The 21,423-nt window shown below is 38.7% G+C and overlaps 1 protein-coding gene across 1 annotated transcript in view; it reads left to right on the top strand.

Annotated features, from left to right (window-relative positions):
* The window catches only part of CDH8 (cadherin 8), a 334,233-nt gene that overhangs the window by 170,279 nt on the left and 142,531 nt on the right, over positions 1 to 21,423 (top strand). Inside the window, exons 4-6 of the mRNA XM_028095485.2 lie at positions 5,491 to 5,658; positions 9,180 to 9,367; positions 12,734 to 12,987. Coding sequence (XP_027951286.2) covers positions 5,491 to 5,658; positions 9,180 to 9,367; positions 12,734 to 12,987 — 610 coding nt within the window. The remainder of the gene's footprint in view (positions 1 to 5,490; positions 5,659 to 9,179; positions 9,368 to 12,733; positions 12,988 to 21,423) is intronic.

Genomic DNA, 21,423 nt, shown 5'->3' with positions numbered 1-21,423 from the left:
TTAAATTCATGGAGAATAGGTTCTCGTTCATTCTCACGAAATTTCTAATTAGATTAGATTTTCAAAATGAAGTTCCAGGGAAACTCTTCTAAAATGTGATTGTTTATATTCCCTCTTCTGAATTGACTTTTCACTTAATGCTATTGAGAATCCAGCAGGACAGGCTCATCCTCCTGAACACCAACTATGTTTTTGTTTTGTTTTTCTTCTCCTCAGAATCTTAGAGGCTCCTATTTTCAAGGAAAAAAGTTTGTCCCAAGGATGTTCCATGATTTATCCAAGGGTAACTAGGTAAAGGGCCTACGTGTAAACACTAGGACCGTTACTGCATTGGAATTTTATAAACGTCAAAGACACAAGATGTGATATTTTTAATTGTATCAACTCCAAGTCAATCCTGATATTACCATGTTTAATTAGCTAAGTTGATTTTCTTTTTTGTGAGGCTATTTATCAAATGCCTACATTAAAGACTCACTGCCCCAGAAGAAAGCATTTTTGTCATACTGCTTGCCATAAAATTGAAAACTCTTAATTTGTTGCCAAGTTGATATAATGGAAGTTTAAGCATAATATTTAAGCTTCTAAAAACATAGCTGGGCATTGAAAATGTGTAACTATAAGCATGTGGGAAAACATGAGCATTAATTTTGCTTCACCACTTTGGTGAAAAAAGATGGACACAATTCTCGTCTTGGGGAGTGGGAAGCTATTTGAAATCAGCATCATCAAAGATGTTTCAAGTTGGTTTGTTTTTAGCCCAAAGGGTATAGGGATCTCCTGTCTGCCGTTTTAAAATAAAAGTTGAAAATGGATAAAAATGCCATTTAACTGAGGATTTCCATAACTTTTTACATAGGTCAAAATTTTTGACTTCGCAAATCTGAGAGGAAAAATAACACTATATTTTCTGCTCTGTGCGAGGTGGTATTTGATACCAAACAATACTTTTTAAAATAAGGAAGTTCTCTCTTTTATCTTATAAAAGAAACAGCCTAAAGCTTGGGAGAACATGTGAGCCAAAGCAAATAATTCAGGGGAGAAGTAGAGGCAACTTTTAAGGCAACTTTAAGCTCCTATTTTAGGAGTTTTTCATCATACTGCAACATCTATGTAGGTGAAATGATCTGCCTTTGAATAGGAATTTTAAAAAAGGTTTTAGTGACATATGTACGTATGCCCCAATATGAGGAGAAAAATTGGAGGGCCAAGGGCACTTGGGGTTTTTCCTAGCATGCTTTTATGGTTACAAGGTAGCAGGAAAAATGTTCCAGAAATTCTGTCTTGAATTTTCTAATCAGTCATTGCTAATTGTGAGGTTGACTAGAGGCAGCTCAGAAAGCAAGAGCTGTTCATTACACAGTTTGCACCGAAGCCAATGAAGTATGCTGAATGCCCTAAAGAAAACTTGGAGAGACTCCTTGCTTGCCTTAGAAATCAGAAAAGCCACTCCTAGTGTTGTCTAAGAAAAGAGAAAGTGTGAAGACTTCCATGTGCAGCTTTCCAGCTGGGTCCTCTTGAGCAACTTCATTTAATGGGAGAGCTATTATTCTCTTTTTTTCCAATGGGGAAGCCAATACCTGCCCTGCCTTGTCAAGGGGCAATATGTTATTACACTGAAGTACTTTTGAACTGTAGATGTCTGTGTAAGAATGATATGCTGGAAACATGTTTGACCCTTGGATAATGAACCAGTGTCCTAACCATATTTTTTAGGGTCTTGGCAGGAATGGGGTGATTGAGGAGAGTTTAGTGAAGGAACTACTGACAAAAGCTTGGCCAGGTTAAGAGAGACCATCCAGGGATACCAAGAACCCCAAGGCTAGCAGCAAAAGTGCCTTCATCATCCCTAGGCCTGAGAGAACAAGGGATTGGGGTAGCTATTGGACACTAGAGTTTTGCTCTAGGAATATCTGAAGATACTAACCATAGACTGGCCAAACATATGTTTGGGGTATTTGGGGAATCTGGAACTTGAGGCTGCTACATCCTCACAATCTCCTAGGGTAATGTATGTTGGTTGACTCTAATGCAGAGTCAGAAAGTAAGGGAGTCCAGGATGCCTGGGTGGCTCAGTCAGTTGAGCGTTCAACTCTTGATTTCGGCTCAGGTCATGATCTTGGGGTCATGAGATCCAGCCCTGCATTGGACCCCCCACTCAGTGAGGAGTCTGCATGGGATTCTGTCCGTCTGCCCCTACTCCCACTTGTGCTCTCTCTCTCTCTCTCTCTCTCCCTTTCTCTAATGAATGAATCTTAAAAAGAAAGGAAGGAAGGAAGGAAGAGAGAGAGAGAGGGAGAGAGAAGAAAAAGAGAAAGAAAGAAAGAGGGAGGGAGAGAGAGAGAGAGAAAGAAAAAGAAAAGAAAGAAAGAGAAAGAAAGGAAGAAAGAAAGAAAGGTTAGTTCATTGAGGCAATCCATAAAGGTTACTCTTCCATACCAAGAGTAGGTGGAAAATGCTGGAAAGTGGATCTGGAGGGGCAGTTGGAGAATGTGTAGCATTGTAACCATAATCCAGATAAGCATTAAATAAATTCTGGCTGGGAAAGGAGAAGGGGAAGGGAAATAGCATAACTGGGTAACTAGTGTATGCCAGGAACTTTGCATGAGTTCTCTCACACAGGCTTAACATACCCACAATGGGAGGCTGATTATTGTTTCCATTTGATAGGGCAAGATATTGAGTCCTGATGAATTTAATAATTTGTTCATGGTCACAAAGCTAGCAAGTGTGAGACTAACATGAGAAACCAAACTTGCTTGACTTCGGCATGAAGGAGCATTTATAAGGGGACTCAAACTTGTCAATAGATAAGCATATTTGATAGTATGAGTACTGTATACCTTGATGGTGGAGAGCGTAAACATTTCTGTAATAGATGGAAACCTGTGGAGCTCTTCTTGTTCCATTTAAGCAAATCCCTCATCATAATGCTTCTCTCATATTTTGATATAACTCATAGACATTAAACCTAAATATGCTATAACTGAGATTCAGAACTATTTTAATTCTAAGTTGTCTGAGAGACATTATAGGTTTGTTTGTTTGTTTTTTATTTAGACTCTCACAACATATTTTAAAAAATGATGAGAATAATACATAGCACACTTCTCTGGGTCTGAGGAAATTATAAAAATTCTTCCTCTGAAGTAACCTCAAAGGACTCATGTGTAGACTTCAACCCATCTGCTCATTTGAAAAAAAACAAAAAACAAAAAACTCTGTCTTCCTTGGGGAATTATATTAGTTTCCTCTGATTATTAGACATGGTGTGCCAAATTCCAAAGTCCATTGTATGCCTTTAATTCACAATGACCTTAGAATGTGATGGTACCTAAACTTTACAAGCATTCATGTAACTATTATGGGAGTAAAACAATTTTCTAATCCTTTCTACTCAAATTGGGCCCATAATGAAGATATTCTGAGTTATGGAATATATATCCATGGCGAGTAGCCAGATTGGCATCTCATGAGGTTGGTTTTGCTGAGCTTTTGTTGTTATTGATGAGGTTTTGTTGTTATTGTTGTTGTTTTTTGTTCACATTTGTTTTTCCACACAGTAATCTAAGTCTACATGATTATTGTATTTCTATTTTTCTCTTCTGTTTTTGTTTATAATCCTATAAGTATGGTCTATCGAGTTGTATTTTGATATGATCAAATCTTGAAACAAGCCATTATATTGAAAGATATTATTATGTTACTATCAGTGTTTCCAAATAAGCAGGGTTATCTAATTAGTGCTCCCTGAATGTGAATCTCAGATTTAAAAGTGGTGTCAAGGTGTAATAAAGTACATTGGAACTTGCAGCTCTTCCCAAAGCCTGCACACTGTCTGGGTGGATTAGATTTCCCTGGACACTCTTGTACCTTGCCTGCTACATGAATAATTCTGGGACTTCAACTCCTTGCAAACCTTTTACAGACAGATGATTTAATTAGAGCTTAAGAGTCCAACCAGCCAACCAACCAAACAAACAAACCATGATTACAACTTCAGAAATGACCGAGTGGCGCATCCTCAATTTGAATTGGACATACGTGATATTCCTGCATGATAATAAAGAATAAATACTCTTTATTATTAAAGATAATAAAGAGAACTATCTTTAATCCAGACAGTTTTCTTTAACTTGGGCCAGAGGTGTAACACACATCCATTCAACAGCAGTATTTTGGGCTAGTCACAGTAATTTTTGTTTTGAGCTTTTAGCAATATGGTGGTGGGAGGTGTGTTTTGTGAGGAAGAGTTAAGTAACACTGTAGGGCACAGAAAAAATAGAGTACAATCGTTGTAAGATATCTAATTGTTCTTTAAAATGGGAAGAAGTGAAATAAGTGCAACACCCATTGATATGGGAAAGCTTAAGTTACTCATAGTGTATTCATAAATGAAGAATTATGCAGCTATAAGAAGTAATGAGTTAGATGTCTATGTGCTAAAAACAACAACAACAAAAAGATCTCAAAGATACCCTTTCTGTGATAAAAGAAAGTCCCAGAAAAGTGCCTATATCACGGCCACATTTGTGGTTAAATGTTCATATGCATATATGTACATTTGTATGCATGTACCTGTAATGGCTTTGGAAATGTACCCATCCAAATGTTAGAAATATTTATCTATAAAGAGATATGAGAGTAGGGAGAGGGCTAAGTAAAGATTTTTAAAATAACTTCAGAAGCATCTACCCAAATTTTGAATCTTTAAGAAGAATATTAAATTGCTGGTGAAACACATAAAGAAGCAGATGGATTAAACCATGAAAATATATCAAAAGAAAAAACATGAACATTTTAGCCCTGATGAAATTATATTATTTTGTATGATTTTATGTTTTACCTCCTTTCTCTCTTCTCTGTCTTTTCATTTTTTGCTAAAGTGTAGAGAAAATGTAATAATTAAAATATAAATGTGGTTGAATAGTACCTTACGATTTAGACACTTGCCTATATTAATTCTGATTGGTATTTTATTCCTCTGAGTTGATCCTAATAATGCATTTATTTCTTTCATCTCTCTGATGTATATGTGAGCTTCAGAATAATTTATCTTTGACCTCAGAGCCTGCAAGCTATGTATGTATTTACTCCTCTTGTAGGGGAATTGGAGTCTGTGATAAATTGTAAGATTCTTTCACTGCCAGGGTTTTCCTGGGTAGATGAGGCTATGTTATGATTTATACTTTAATTTGGTAGGCAAGAGTATGCCATTCACTTTACTTTCTAATGTATATTTTTGCAAGTTCTCTTTTTATAGACTATAAAATGTATTTTTGCAAGTTAGCCACTAATGCCTGTGACTAAAATCTTTCTCAGTGTTGGCATCATAGATGCACACCAGTTAAAAGGCAAAAGAAAGCAGAAAATTAGATCTGAGTGGGGACTTGATGTGTGCACATGGGTATGTTTGCGTGAGAGCGTCGTTACATTCAATTTGAATGAGCTGTCTGTCTGAAGGTCATTCTCCCATTTCTCTCCCCTCAGCAATTATAAAAACTGCTCTCCCCAACATGGACAGAGAAGCCAAGGAGGAATACCTGGTTGTCATCCAAGCCAAAGATATGGGTGGACACTCCGGTGGCCTGTCTGGGACCACAACACTTACAGTAACCCTTACTGACGTTAATGACAATCCTCCAAAATTTGCCCAAAGTAAGTGAGTTTCCTGTACTGGGTGAAAATCTCCAAGTATGTTACTTTCATTTGAACTTACGTTCTAAATTTTAGCAACATCCAAAAAACTGATAGCGGTCATTGAATGCTTATTATACACAAAGTATGCATATATATATATATATATATATATATATATATATATATATATATATGAAACAAATCCCCTGTCATCCTGTCATTTTGGTACTAAATGTATCCCCAGTTTACAGATTTCAAAAAAGTTGAGAAAATTTCCAAATATTCAATGTATAGTAAATAGTGGAGCTAAGAATTAGAACCAGGGTGTCTGACTGCAAGATGTGTGCCTAGTTCTCTGTTTCGTGGTACTTCCCACTAAGAACTTGAGAGAATGATTAAAATGCACCTAGGACAGTGCTCTATCGATAGTCCCACTTTGTTGTATAAAAGAAACTGAACTCTGTAGTGCTTGATGGGGGAAAGCAGATATGCAATACACTTGCAAAAATAAGCGCTCCTCCCTCTTGTGACTTCCTCTAACTCCTTCTTCAGCCATCAGTGGTCACTGACCCTCCTCATCCCTACTAAAGCTGTGCTCTGCCTCAGAAGTATCTCAACAAAATTCTAGGCAGCCACCATCCATGAATCCGGGAGATAATCATTATTTTCCAGCTTTTTAATACGCTCACAGTGCATGTTCCCTTTCTTGTGAGCACTTATCCAATATATCTGACATAGATGACTTGGTAAGGCCTTTCGGACATGGAGACTCTTGAGTTGAGATATGAACGATGTATAGGAATTAGCTGGAACAAAGCGGAACCAGGGGAATGGGGGGGGGTGGACACTGTAACTGGAGGAAGAGTCTGTCCTAAAGCCCCATGAAAGAGGGGTGTATGGCCCTGGATGAGAATTAAAAAAAATCTTACTCCCATTGGAGTCTAGAGAGTTAGGTTAGGCGGGAGATAGCCATACTTGGATTTGGAGTACCATTTTAAGTACCAGGATCTTTTTCCTAAGATCACTGGGAAGCCATTAGAAGGTTTTGCATTGTAGGTTAAGTAATAAAATTGGATTCCAGGGAAATCAGAGAAAATGACATCTGGTGGCCTTCTTCCAGTGTGTTCTCCACACGGCAGCCATAAGCATAAGCATTCATGTAAAAAGTGAAAGTAGAGCTAGCAAGCAAGGGTGGTCTCACTGGAACTGGAGAAAGTGTATAGGTGTGACAAAAACTTAAGAGTTAACGATAAGAAAAATCTAAGGGTACATTGCATTTTCAGTCACATTTCTGCCGCGAGAGATTACATGCCTGCTGATGCTATTTGCTCAGATAGGGAATACCATAGGAGAACCTGTTTTTGAAGAGAGAACAGTAAGGAGAGAGGGGGAGAGGGAGAGAGACACATGTGGGGCTTGAAAATGGCACATTTGAGGTATCTTTGAGAATTTATCTGCAGAACGAAATTCCAAGGTAGAAAGAACAGAAAGGATGCATTTTCATTAGCAATTTTAGAATTTTTCACTTCTGGCCATGCATAAATCAGATAACAGTGCCACCCTTTTTAACCGGATTATTAAACTGAAGAGTCCTATTTCTCCTGTCTTTTTCCCGGTTCTTTTATTTGCTTTTCAGTGGCCATGATAGTTAAGGCTGTAATATGCAACTCTTCTTTCTCAGAAAATGATTGTTTCAATTCAGCAGTGGAGGTGAGTTTTGAAAGTGTTCCCTTTCCTAGGGGTAATAACTCTAAACTATGATCACACTGATAGAGATGATGAGTGAGCAGAATAGGAATGGATAAGCGTTCCATTTGCTTGGCTTCCCAAGGCTCCTTGATGTAGGACTAACAACAAGGTGAAGCCCCTTGCTGGCTTATTTACTTAATAAGCATACCTAGAGGGATCATCTCAAAACTTACCTGGTATATAAAGTTTGAAGGAAATAGAATCATTATACCAATTATGAGAGATTTGGGAGACTCGTGTTCGACGTGTGGATTTTCAGTGCCTACGTTATGGTGAAACTATGTGAAAAACTATTTGAAAAACATTTTTGTTCCCCAGTCCCATAATTTCATGATTCTAAGAGACATTTTTATTTCATCATTAAATAAAAGTGTGTTAGTGCTGGAGGAAAACCTTACCCATCATCTGAAATAATCTTGTTAGATCGGGTAAAATAAGCCTTAGTTTATCCAGGGGACTCAGTGATTGAGTTCTGACTAGAATTAGGTAATGTTCTTCAGATTTAATTTTTCCTTTTGGTTTATAGCTCATCAAATATTTATCTTTTTCCGCTTGCAATGGGACTAAAACTTCCTGGTTGTCTTTGAGTTTGGGTTCCCCAGAAACAGGCACTAAGACAAGAATTTGATTATAAATAGTTTATCCTGGAGATGATCCCAGGAATCACCAGTAGGGGAGTGAGGGTATGTGAGAGAGAAGAACAGAGAGCAAGTAAGTACATTGTCAAGCCAGCTACAAGTGTGGGGGACTGGAGCTGTATCCGTTGGGGAAACTCTGAAACACCATAAATAAACAAAAGAGAGGAAATAGCTCGGTGTTACCCTACCAGAGAGGGGAGGAGCCTGGGATTTTATATCCTAAGTTGTGTGAGTCTTTGAGGGCCACTTCTGTGAGGGCATTAATTTTCTCGTAGTTCTGGCCTGACAGGCAGTGGGTAAAATGGGATCTGAAGGCCAGAGAAAAGCCTCAGGCAAAGAAATTCGGGAGTTGGCAGTTAGATGTAGGGCAGGTGTGTCCCGAAGTGGTAATGGCTAGGGGTTATGGTTGCTTCCCTCCACCAGTGAAATGAGTGACACCAATACACCAACTGAAGCGATTTGAGTAACAATGGGACTAATACCACTAATTAGACACGTTTTACTGGCTCCACGGGAGAACAAACGTACACTGTAATTGTATTTTGCCTAGAGAGTTTTGGAAGTAGAATTTCTGGTCTTCAGAGCAGTGAGGACTTTAGTAACAGGAGGGCTGTTTCATGTGTCTGAACAGCTTGCTGCAGGGCACAGCAGAAGTTTAGTAATTGGATTTTATCAAAAATGGTCTACAAGTCTGTAAATATAAAGGTAACTTCAAAAGTGACTTCCAGTGTGTTACACATTGCATCTTTCTGTGCTGAAATTAGCTTAATATTTTATGTTGGGCAACAATGAATATCCCCACGCGCAGCCAGTGTGTTTCTATGGCAAATTGGAAAGAACACTCATGTAGACTCACAAACATCCTGATATAACTCTGCTCCAAATATATGTTTGGTAAACATATGGTTGAATAAGTTTCATATCTCAGAAGAGTCTCGGAGAGAGATCACTTCTTCTGGGATCTCTTTGCCTCTGACTCATGTAAAGGATTGTCCATTTTGCAGCAAAAGAGGGATACTTTTGTCTTCCATCACTGTGTTCTTAATGTCTGTGGGTGCTCAGATCAAAGAAAGTACCCAATAAGTATTTGCTAAATGGGTTAGTAAATGAGTGGAATTTGTGCAATGCTCAGTGTTTCTTTCCTTTTCTAAGGTCTGTATCACTTCTCAGTACCAGAAGATGTGGTTCTTGGCACTGCCATAGGGAGGGTGAAAGCCAATGACCAGGATATTGGTGAAAATGCACAGTCATCCTATGACATCATCGATGGAGATGGAACAGCGCTCTTTGAAATCACTTCTGATGCCCAGGCCCAGGATGGCATTATAAGACTAAGAAAGGTAAGCTAAGGAAGGGTTTGTTCATCTTCCAAATACCTCTTTGAAACTTGAGTTTTGAAGTTGACGGGAGTTGGGTGCACTTCTTTAGCTGTGAAAAAGTAGAGTCCTTTTGCACCTCATACCCTTGGTCCCACTTTCTATTTCAGCTAAAGCCATGCCATGGTGTGGCTTGCTTCGCATCTCACCCACCATTTCTCTCTCATCTATGCCCCAGTGTTCTTCCCTAAGCTGAAGGAATTTGCCCAGTTCCTTTCCAGAGCACTCCAGTCACAAAGGGAAGTCAACACTCAGAAGGTAAACTTCAAGCAATGAAGGACATAGATTGGTAGGCTGTTCTTATTCTTTGAAGACATTATTCTGAGGCATATTTTCTATGGTTCTTAAGAGGATTTCCAGCGGGGATAAGATTCAGTTGCCCACAGAGGTGGCAAGTCCAATGGCTTTTAATCCTTCTCTGTATAACTCTCCCCATTTCTGTACTCCTGTTTCCTGGAATGTCTCCACAAAATGCATTGAGGATTCCTAAGTTTTTATTGCAGGCTCTGCTTTCTGGGAAACTCAGAGACAGAAAGAGCCATCCACCTCAGTTGTTCTAGCCAGCTCTAGCACTAGAAGGGCAGGGCCAACCCTACTACCGTTGGATACTTGACACCATGCATCAGAAGTCCAAACATTATGGTAAATGAAGCTCATCTTTGCCTCACTCGTGGGTGTGGGGCTACCATTGGAGAAAGAAATATCTCCAGGAATAGTACAGATAATGTACAGTGATGTGCATCTACTTTTGCCGGCAGCCATTTCTTTTGTGATAGGTGGGAAAAATTCTGTACAGTATTTTCCATATTTGTCTATCATCATGACATTTACATTCAAAAAAATGTGTAGAACGCATTTCATTATTTTGTGAGCATTGGCATTTGCAAGGAAAATACCCTTTTGTCCTCATCATGAGTATTTTTTTCAATATTGTTCTTCATGTCTTTTTCACGAAATAGTACAAATTAATTTCAATTAAATCTGTTGGTTCATGAATAAGAAGATAGATGGCAGAGCACACTGTTGGGAGCAAACAATTCTTCTGTCCTTTTTGCTCAGCATTACATTCATGTGATTCCAAGCTTACTATCTAATTCTCTCTGCTGTGTTACATAGGAATCTGCTTCCAATGCTCATGCTCTTAAAATCCCGCATTGGAGAAATGGTGACAATGGGAACCGGGAGTTTTCTGGATATGCTTTTGTATACAAAATCAATTGTTTAAATTAATTTTGAGGGGAAGACAATGGCTACATTTATTTTAACTCTGTGCTTTCTACCTGGCTTGAGTTTAGGTTAAGAGTTGCAAAGTATTTAAAAACTCATGTTTAAAAGAGAGTACAGTATAATTATACTTGAGTCAATTATTGAATAACCCAGAGACACATTTTCCTTGGCTAATGATTCCTAATGTCATTTTTATTGTTATTATTAACTGCTATCCTTTGCTACCATAAGGTGCTTTTACAAACCGAAGCAATTAGCCGTGTGTTGTAGTTTTATTCACTGTTATTCATAAACACGGAACTATATACTACACATTTTGACAACAAGAAACCCATGTATTTTACTGTAGAGAACAATGTGTAGGGAGTTGTGTTTCTACAATTCATGGGTCTTCTTTTTTGTCTGATAAAATCCTAAGGACACCAGGATGTGTTTGGATACATTGTCATTATGTGGAGCTAAGAAAAATAAACAGAACGGCAATCTGCTATACTTAACAGTGCTTGTGAAGAATTTGAAATTGCAAAATTGTTACAGTAGGGGTGATTGGCAAATTATGAAAATGCTGATGTTGACTCCTCTATTCATAGGTACAGGTGCCTAGTAATTTCAGAATAGGCAGGGAAGTGAGTATCTGGCTTGTTTACTAGAAAATATTTCCCCCAAAAGCCAAAGTACCGTGAGAACTGAATTCAAGTAGATAAAATCAATCCCAAATTTTGAAATAAGAATACATCTTTAAGCTTGTACGGGGGTTCTGAAAGAGTTCACTAATGCCAGGTTGTCTTGCAATTTGTTTTTTAAAAATCTGCATTGCAGGGGAGCCTGGGTGGCTCAGTCGTTAAGCGTCTGACTTCAGCTCAGGTCATGATCCTGGGGTCCTGGGCTCGAGCCCCACATCGGGCTCCCTGCTCGGCGGGAAGCCTGCTTCTCCCTCTCCCACTCCCCCTGCTTGTGTTCCCTCTCTCGCTGCATCTCTCTCTGTCAAATAAATATATAAAATCTTTAAAAAAAAATCTGCATTGCAGATTTGAAGTTCTGTTCCTTATGAAGAATTGCAGCACACACCTAAATTGTCTCTCTGAACCTTGACAGACTTTTATTCTTGAAAGCTGAAGTGTTATGAGTTGCCAAGACTTGCACTGTAAGGATTCCGATACAGATGGGCATCTGAGTGTTTAGGGGAACTATTTCCTTCTCCCTACTTCTGTTTACTTAGGTCATTAGCTGAGGACTCAGGGGCTTTTAAAGGAATGAGGTATTAATGTGTCAGAAATATTGTCAGTAATGGTGCAATGAGGTAATTTCAAATTGCTTTTAAGTGGTCAGTAGAGGTACAGCCAAACCTAGTTATCTATCTATCTATATATATATTGCTTTCACCCTTCCTTCTTCTAAATATAAACAGATAAATATGCGTCTGCATACATATTTCCTTATATGCCCACCTGTTTCATGGCCCTGAACTTATAATAGAGACCTTCTAAGAATACCCTAAAAAATAATAAACCTCATAAACCTCATTTTAACCACATGATCAGTAGAACAGCGGTGCTTTTGGAAGTGAAATAAGAAAACACTCTTTGTTGGGATCAGTGCTAAATTATGCTTTATAATGTCTCCTTGGACTAAACAATGATTATTTCTAGTTTTTTACATTTCACACACTGTTGCAGAAATGATAAAATATTCTTCCCAGATAGAGATTGTGTTCGATGCCGCCTTATCTCCTACCAGCAGAGGCCCGATTAACCGGCTGATTGGTATGCAGGTCATGCCACCACTAGTAAAATTTTATTATGACTCTGAAGTGAAATTTTGATGGCACAATTCATGACTGTGAATATTTTGTGAATTCCAAGTGAAATGAGCAAAACAAAGCAAAACAATAGGAGATTAGATTCACTGAGCTTGTATAATAAACAGATATCAATAAATGCCTGTAAAATTTACAGGTTGAATCTGAGGGAATGGAGAGTGAGCCCATTAAGGCTCACAAATGGGCTTAAATGCACATAACTATCATCCATCAGCATTATTCTCATTTGTTCTTGCTGCTGTGGTCATTAGTGAGAAATATTCATCTTTGTCATTTCTTAACAGCCTCTGGACTTTGAGACCAAAAAATCCTATACGCTGAAGGTAGAGGCGGCCAATGTCCATATTGACCCACGTTTCAGCGGCAGGGGGCCCTTTAAAGACACGGCAACGGTCAAAATCGTTGTTGAGGATGCTGACGAGCCTCCTGTCTTCTCTTCGCCAACTTACCTCCTTGAAGTTCATGAAAATGCTGCTCTAAACTCCGTGATTGGGCAAGTGACTGCTCGTGACCCCGATATCACCTCCAGTCCTATAAGGTATTTCTTTTTCAGAAGGTGTACAGGCTATATTAAATGATAAGCACATCAGTACAAAATGCAGTTATGTGTACATTCTGTGTGGCTGCCTTTGGTAGCATGCTCACATGACTGAGGAATTCTGGTCAACACAATATGTGTGTGCATGTGCATGCATGCACACACAGGCGCGCGTGTCCTTACACGCCTCCTCAAAGCTACATACGGTACCCAGAGCCAGGAATATCAAGGTGAATAAAGCTATTGCAGCTTTCAGAGAACTCACTGAAAATGCAAAATTGCATACATTCTGCAGTGCCTCTGAGTGGATCTTTTATATTTTCTCTGCTTGATTGTGTATTTGTTTTTTTTTCCTAATGTTGGGCAGGTATTGCTGGTTTTCTTTCTTTTTTGACAGTTAAGTGAAGTATATATAAAGATTTTAGGGGCATGAGACTACTGTCTCAGTGCATTAAGAGGCCCTGTCTTATTTCTGTGTTTGGTGTTTGGCTTTGAAATTATTTTCTTATCACTTCATGGACATTTCTGATAGGTCAGCATCTCTGGATTGGTGCCTTTTAGAAAAGATCTTTCTCTTCCATTAAAAAAAAAATGGAAGTACTTTCCTTGCTCAGAACTTTTTCCCAAGATGAAATAATCCTTTATTAAAGTTTTTCTGCCTTTTTTAGAAATGAGGCTCAATTTTTTTTTTCTTTTGAACTGTGTACATCTTTTCTCTTTTGCCAGTCATCCAAATGACAGTACAGGTGCTCAAGCTAAATAGCTTGCTTCCGAAAGAACACTGAAAATCTATAACTTGTACACTGGGCTCCAAGGGTGAAGTGTTGGCTAATGATGTGTTTGAGTGTGGATTTCAAATATTGTCTTAGAAATATTTGTCAGGAGAGAGAGAGAGAGAGAGAGAGAGAGAGAGAGGGAGGGAGAGATGGAGGAAGACGGTTTTAAAGAATTGTCCATTTAATCTGTGAGTTAGATGTCAGTTGATCCCAATTTATTGAATGGATATACTTCCAGCTACTTTAATTAAGGAAACTCTGGCCAGGTGAACTTTCTGGAAGTTCTATTTATTCACTTCTTTTTTATGTACTAAACTCCCATTGCTCATAAGGGTATTGAAACTGTGAGTCTACAGTTGAAACCCTTAGAATAGTCAGTGCCCCAGATAATTTTAGTTAGGGCAAAAAAAATCTTTCTTTTTAGATCCAGAAAAGCTGGTTTTAATACAAGCCACTTCAAAACTCTTGATAATGTAGAATGTATCCCAGAAGGATAAAAAAAAAAAAAAAGTTTCCCTCAAAAGAGCCCAACCTCTAAGAAGGTAAAATCCCACTTGAGGTTTTGAAAAATGGTCAGTTGTCCATTCTCAGTTCTAAAGAAGTCCAGCAAGCCATAACCATACAGAATGCCCATATTTGCCTAAGGGAACTGTGTCTCTCAAAGGACCAGGTGTCGAATACAAGGACAGTAAGTATCCAGAAAACTATATGTACGTGGTCATCCATTTTCTGACTACATGTTGAAGTTATGAAATGGCTGTACATTGAAATGCTGATTTATACATATGGGCAATGATATCTGTTGAATAACGAGTCTGTCCGGTTTTATGTTACTGCATTTTCTTTGAAAGAACACAGACAGGAGCAATTGCCACTTTCCTCGCATCTCCAAGCGTGAGACCGAATGAAGGCAGTGAGTAAGATGGGTTCAACTGAGTGACAGGGCCAGTTTTAACACTTGATTTGACAAGAGTTTTGCTCGTTTCAGCAAGGAACACACAAAGGGCTCAGGAGTATGCCAAGCCAGGGGCCCGTAGGGAAAGGGGGGTTCAGATATTGGGGCAATCTTGTATAAACTCCAAACACGGAACGCATAGTGGCAGTGGGAACAGACTTCCAACAGATCTGTACTTCTGAAACAGAGACATGGTCTTAATCGGCTAGAGATGAGGGCTGAAGAACTTGTCATGCCCTAGTGATGGCAACCGTCAGCTTGCCGAACTGGTTAAAAATCCAGGTTTCTGGTTGCTCACATATTTTTGCACATTTTGTGATCTTTCCATTTACTGATGCAAACATGGAGATTTGCTGATACTATTTCCAGTACCCAGGGAATCCAGTGATGATTGTCATTGTAGTTAATTATTATTGTTATTTTTGTTATTACTTGTGCTTTGAATTTATTTTATTTTTTTAGAGAGAGAGGCGGGGAGGGGCAGAGGGAGAGAGAGAAGCTCAAGTACACTCCACACCCAGCTCGGAGCCTGATGCAGGGCTCAATCTCAAGACCCCGAGATCACGACCTGAGCTGAAATGAAGAGTCGGACGCTGAACCCACAGAGCCTCCCAGGCGCCCCAAATTCTTAACACTGCTTTGAAAAGCAGGTGTAGAGGAAGCTTTAAACTGCTTAGCAACAACTGCCCAACTTAGGAGTGTTTTGTTTTCAGGCAAGCTAAAGGGGATTTGAGGCTGTGTTACCAGGAGAGATGGACAGATAAAATAGCATCCGATGACACGGACATATCTGTGCCACTGATAGATTTCAAGCAAGTGCTTGTTCCTTGGCATCTGGTCCCACCCAAAGAAGGGGTGAATACTGTTTCAAAGCATTTTACAACAGGGCTCTGATGTCCATGTGATTCAGAAGGCAAGTCCCACACAGGTCTGAATGCAGGGGTATTGGCTGCATGGAATGAGAATGTAAGAATCATCAGCTGCATGTTTCAGCACCTGTTCCACTTTTCTGCAGTTGTTGCCTCCCGCTGCCCTGTCCCCTCCCACAACCCCACTTCATTGGGTTATGGAGAGCAGCTTTCCTCTCTCTTGGCACAATCGGTTAATTTGAGTAGAAAATTAAATTTCCTGACCAGCCGGAGCAATGCATGGTTCCTTATGAGTCTAGCAGACAGATTTAGAGCCATTTAACCTTTTTAAACAGAACTAGAGGACACAGATATTCAGGGAATTACTGAGTAACAAATAGCTATGCATTACTGTCTCTTTAGAACTGTTGTATTTCATATGCTGACAAGAATATGCCCATCTTTTAGGGGGATGTTTACTCTGTCATGCAGCAAGAAATAGGCATTTATTGTGGCATTTGCCGTGTTAAAATATGCAGTCATTTATTGGTTGGTCAACTTCCCATAAGACTCAACTTCTTTTGAGAGCACATTGTCAAGCTGGAAATAGCATGTATTTTAAAATTCTTATACTTAGACCTGTATCAATAACAATACCTATAACTCTATCTGAAACTTCATCTTTGCCTGTATATCCCCTTTCAGGGGAAAATAGACAGTGACATTGAGGGTCTTGTCTTCTCCCTTCCAGGAACATTAATTAAACATTTGCTACTTTTTTCAGTGCTATATGTCTCTCAGTAATATCGAATAATGTTGGGTAAATTATTTTAAAAAATGTTATAATTTTGAACTTATGCAAACTAAAGTTCAAATTCACTAGCCGGTCTCTGGAATTCTCTGAGACGCTGTCTCTTCATCTGTATTTTGGGATAATATCATGTCCCTCTCAGGGCTACTGAAATAATGAAGTTATTGAATTTAAAAAATGTAGTAGCTATTAATTAGCATTGCTAGTTAATAAAGCCACCATCGATGTATATCGTAAATGCAAATGAAAAACCCAGTGCTTATTTTAACAGAGATTCTTCTCCTAAAGGTTGCTGACTGTGCAGCATTATCTGTTTTTCCTGTAACAGTTACTGGCTAAATAGTTTAATTCACCTCAGTTAGCATAATTTGCCCCTGTTACTGCTGTGAATATTGTTACTGGTGAGTGCTCAGTATGTGGCAAGGATGTGCTAAATGTAGTCATTTCATTCCTTAACACCTCTATACGATGACATACTCATTACCTCAACTTAACAGATGGGGAAACTATGGGTAAAAAGCCTAAATTGCTGAGTATCACACAGATAATCAAGAGTGGAACTGTGATGCATATCTAGGTTTTTTTTTTGACAACACAATGCCTATCCTCTGTCTCTCTGCCACACTTTCTTACCCTGTGATCTCAGTGACTTCAGCTGTGTCTCTGCTTGTTGGAACAGCTTAGCAGGACCAATTGTAATTGAAATCATAAACTACTCATTCTCTAAATGGCCTCATTCCATTTGGGAGGCATACCAAGAAGGAAAGAAAATATCCTAGGTCTGTGGAATTAACCAGAGCATGGATGGAATGCTCCTTGCTCATTAGTCCAACCCCTTTGTATGGGTTTTGTTACTATTGGCTGTAAACCCAATTGTGATTAAGGAGGTAAAAGAAGAAACAATCTTCTAACAATAGCATAAATCAGACATTGTGCTAAGTTCCTATTATGTATCATTTCACTTATTTTTCATAAAAGATGCTGTGAAGTCAGTATGATTTTAGTTTTATGGAGAAGGAAGCGGAAGCTCTAAAAGGATGAGTTCCTGTGTATGGTCATATAGTACGGAGTGCAGGGCCGGGATTTAAACCTAAATTTCTTCTTACCATTGACTATCATGCCTGTGCATGCTTTGCTATGTTCTGGCATTTTGCATGAGGAGTGGGATGATGACAATTCATTATTTACTGAGCCCATCCTTTGTGACAGACACTTTGAAATGCTCTTACGTGCAGTTAACTGTTAATATGTAAGGTAAAAAATTCTTAGCACAGACTAAGTGTTAAAATATACTCCAGTGCCTTCATGTTAACCTGCTGTGGTTCATTTTTTTCCTTTTAATCAATTTATTTCAAGTGTGTATTTCGTATTAGCATGGTGTTGATATGACATGTGATTGTTGTTTTTAGGTAGTTGCTTCCTATTTCTTTCAGAGCATTCACCTTGAATAAGACTACATGAGCTGCTTAAAATAAAAGTGGGGATGATGGCCATTCAGCAGGCAGAGTAGAGTGACACATGATCATGGTAGCCACAGTGCTCTGTTGTCCTAATTCCTCTCCTGAATGTAAGTGCCCACTCAACATAAGAGATTGCATTTTGTTCTTCCTATTTGAACTCAGGCGTTTTTATAATTCACTGCAGTTATCTGGCTTGCTGTTAATGAGCTCTTTTCCTAAAAATACTCTCCTTACATTCCTGATGTCCAGTGATACAAAAGTGGGAATATTCCACACTGTTGAGAACCTGGCATTAATTTAGAGGGTAGACTGTATATCGATTGACTCTCTCCTCAGTCTTATACTAACTCCCCTATTTGGTAAGGACCTAGTTTTTGTCTGTTTTAATTTAATTTTATTTATTATTTGCATTATTGTTTTGGTGATAAGAACATTTTACATGAGCTCTACCCTTTAACAGATTTTTAGGTGCACAATATAATATTGTTAACTCTAGGCACAATGTTGTACGGCACCTTTCCAGAACTTAACCATCTTGTGTAACTGAAACTTAAACCCAGTGATTAGCGACTTCCCATTTCCCCCTTCCCCCAGCCCCTGGCAACCACCATTCTGTGCTTTTATGAATTTGACCATTTTAGATTATCTCCTGTAAGTAGAATCATGTGGTATTTGTCCTTCCATGACTGGCTTATTTCACTTAGCATGATGTTCTCCAGGTTCACGTCTGTTGTGGTGCAGTATAGAAATTCCTTCTTTTTAAGGCTGAACAGTATCCCATTCTATCTATATACCACATTTTCTTTATTCATTCATCTGTTGATTGTCGTGTAGGTTGTTCCCCATCTTGGCTAATGTAAAGAGTGCTGCAACAAACATAGGAGTGCTAATTGCTCTTCAAGATCCTGTTTCGATTGTCTTGGGTAAATACCCAGAAGTGAGATTCCCAGATCATATGGTAATTCTATTGTAAATTATTATTTAGGAATTCCCATACTGTTTTCCATAGGGGCTTCACTTCTTTGCATTCTCACCAACAGTGTGCAAATATCTGGTGCAAAGACTGAGTCCTTTTAAAATAATTAAAACTTGGTCATTTAGTTTCTGCACACTCTTAGCCAGATGAAAGTTTGATTGTCTCCCAATTCAGAAGTACCAACTCTTCAAATCATTGTTCCAGAAAACTTACTGTACTTGCTAATTCAACTACCAGTAGTTAATGTGTCAGTTAAGTCATACATTCATTTAGTCAGATAGCTGTTCATTCATTCACACACACACACACACACACATGTGTGTGTGTTATAGGATTTATTTATTTCGTTGTACAACTAATATCAGTGTAACTCAGGTTTTTCTAGGTAATTTCTGTAAAGACAAAGCCTCTGCCCTCCTGGACCTTATTCTACAGTGGGGAGGGTGGCTGAATAGCCATGGAAAACCCAAGCTCTTCGTATTTATCTAATTAGATACATGCTCTCTAAAAATGATAAATAAAGTTAGATTATGGAACCTGAGGGTCACATGGAGGAGGAAGTTTCCTGGTTTCATGGTGAATTTGAATAGAAGCAACCACAGATACCCAATGATGCCAAGGTGGAACTATCTCATACTATAGAGAACCTAATATTAATTTGGATAGGGGACTGTGTGTATATAATTTTTTTCTCTCATCCTCTCTTCCTCTATTTCTCTAAAGAAATGCTTTGGGTAGAAAAGGGCTCCTTTTTCTCCTTAGAGGAGTAATAAATAATATGTGATGCAGGGACCTTAGAATCCTGGGACTAGCAGAACCAGATAATATTATTTATTAAAGCAGTTAGGGCAACCAGTGGAACAATTAGAGGCAAAAAGCTGAAAACTTGTAGATGGAACTTTTGATACTAGAAGTGCGTGCGAGAAAATGTAAAATGGTTTCTTTAGGCATAATAACAAAAGCTAGAATGAAATTAAGCAGTGAGAAAGAAACAGTTGGAGTTCAGTGAAATATAATAACTGATTCATAACTAAGGGGTTTATTTCATTATAAGTGGCTCTAAATAGCAATCTTCACTTGCACTGGCTCCAAATTGCATCTTCCTATAAATTTTCCATATAGAGGCTGCAAACCAATGTTTAGCAAAACATTTTTTATAACATAAAAGTGCATTTATGCCTGTTAAATTTGAAAAATAGATACACACCGCCTTTCTCCAAGAGCGGCATCTCCCTATGTTCAAAGGGACACTATTGGGATTAAAGACATTGTGGCCAGATCAATTTGAACTGAAATTTCTTCGCACTAGGACTTCGTAGGTATGTTAATTTGCTAAAGTGCATTGCGCTTTTTAAGAAAGAGAAAACATAAGCAGCACATTCAATCTTTGAACTTCACGTAGTTTTGCAGAGCATCTGGAGCATACGGTGTGAGGGAGGACACTCACGCTCTCATGCTGGTCTGTGCTCTAGATTCGAATGCATTGAGCGTTGCAAGTATCACAATACTTATTCCTCTATGTGTAACAGGATATGCATCTTTTTTGTTACTATATAAGTCTCCATTCCCCCTCCACCACCTTTTTTCTTTCTGTAGGACCTACTTAAGAGAGACTCATGAGTTTAGTGAATACTTCGGCTCTATTACCTTAAGCCAGGGGTCATTAAACTATGTAGCCTGTGTGCCAAATCTGGCTTACCACATTTTTTTAAATGAACTTTTATTGGAACACAACCATCCTCATTCTTTTATGCCCTGCAACTGCAGAGTTGAGTAGCTGTGACAGAGAGTGTATGGCCTGCAAAGCCTAAAATATGTACTTGACAAAAACGTTTGCCAACCCCTACCCTAGACTAATAGGGGTTTGGACTTTCATCAGTAATTTGAACAGTTGGCTCCCATATCATTCCACGATCTTACGCTGTCTCAGAAACTCCCTAAAGATAATATATATATATATATATATATATATATATATATATATATATATATATATGTTTTAAACCTGTAGCAGCCAGAGAAATTCTTTGTATGAGACTCCAGCTCTATGTGATGGGAATTGGCATCTCCCAAGCTTTCCTGAGAGCCCTTGGGACATTAGGGACCAATGTCCCTCATGGGGCCCACGGCAGGATATACTCATGTTGAGTCTGCCAGAAAAGTTTGGTTTTGTTTAGCGTAGCTTTGGGGCCCATCCCCATAACTACCTTACAGGCTGTGAAAGGGCATCCTGAAAAATGCTGTGATGCTTACCTGCCTGGAGTGAGGAATTTGCTTGTTTCTTGCATGAGTTTGTTACAGAACCCCATTTTTTTCTCCATTCTCCAGACCTCAGTAATGAATGACTACAATACTGGGTTTTTAGAATTCAGGCCGGAGACTGCCTGAGCCAAACCCTGGTCTCTGCATTTCGGGGTGTTGGTAAATTCTCTGAGTAGCAGTATTTCTGTATCTAGAAAATATAAGATGGCATGAAGTAGAAATTCACTTGGAAGAGACTTGCTGTAATATGTTCAACCATCTCTAACATGTATTCTCCAGTGAGAGTTGATATATTCAGTGAGTGATACTGGAAATAATCTGTGGATCTTCATTCATGCTTATTTAGTA

This window comes from Eumetopias jubatus, unplaced genomic scaffold (assembly GCF_037043125.1).
Source record: "Eumetopias jubatus isolate StellerSeaLion01/CBP00866 unplaced genomic scaffold, mEumJub1_p1.0 scaffold_10, whole genome shotgun sequence".
In the NCBI taxonomy this organism is placed as follows: domain Eukaryota; kingdom Metazoa; phylum Chordata; class Mammalia; order Carnivora; family Otariidae; genus Eumetopias; species Eumetopias jubatus.
This window is presented reverse-complemented; position numbering and strand designations above follow the sequence as displayed.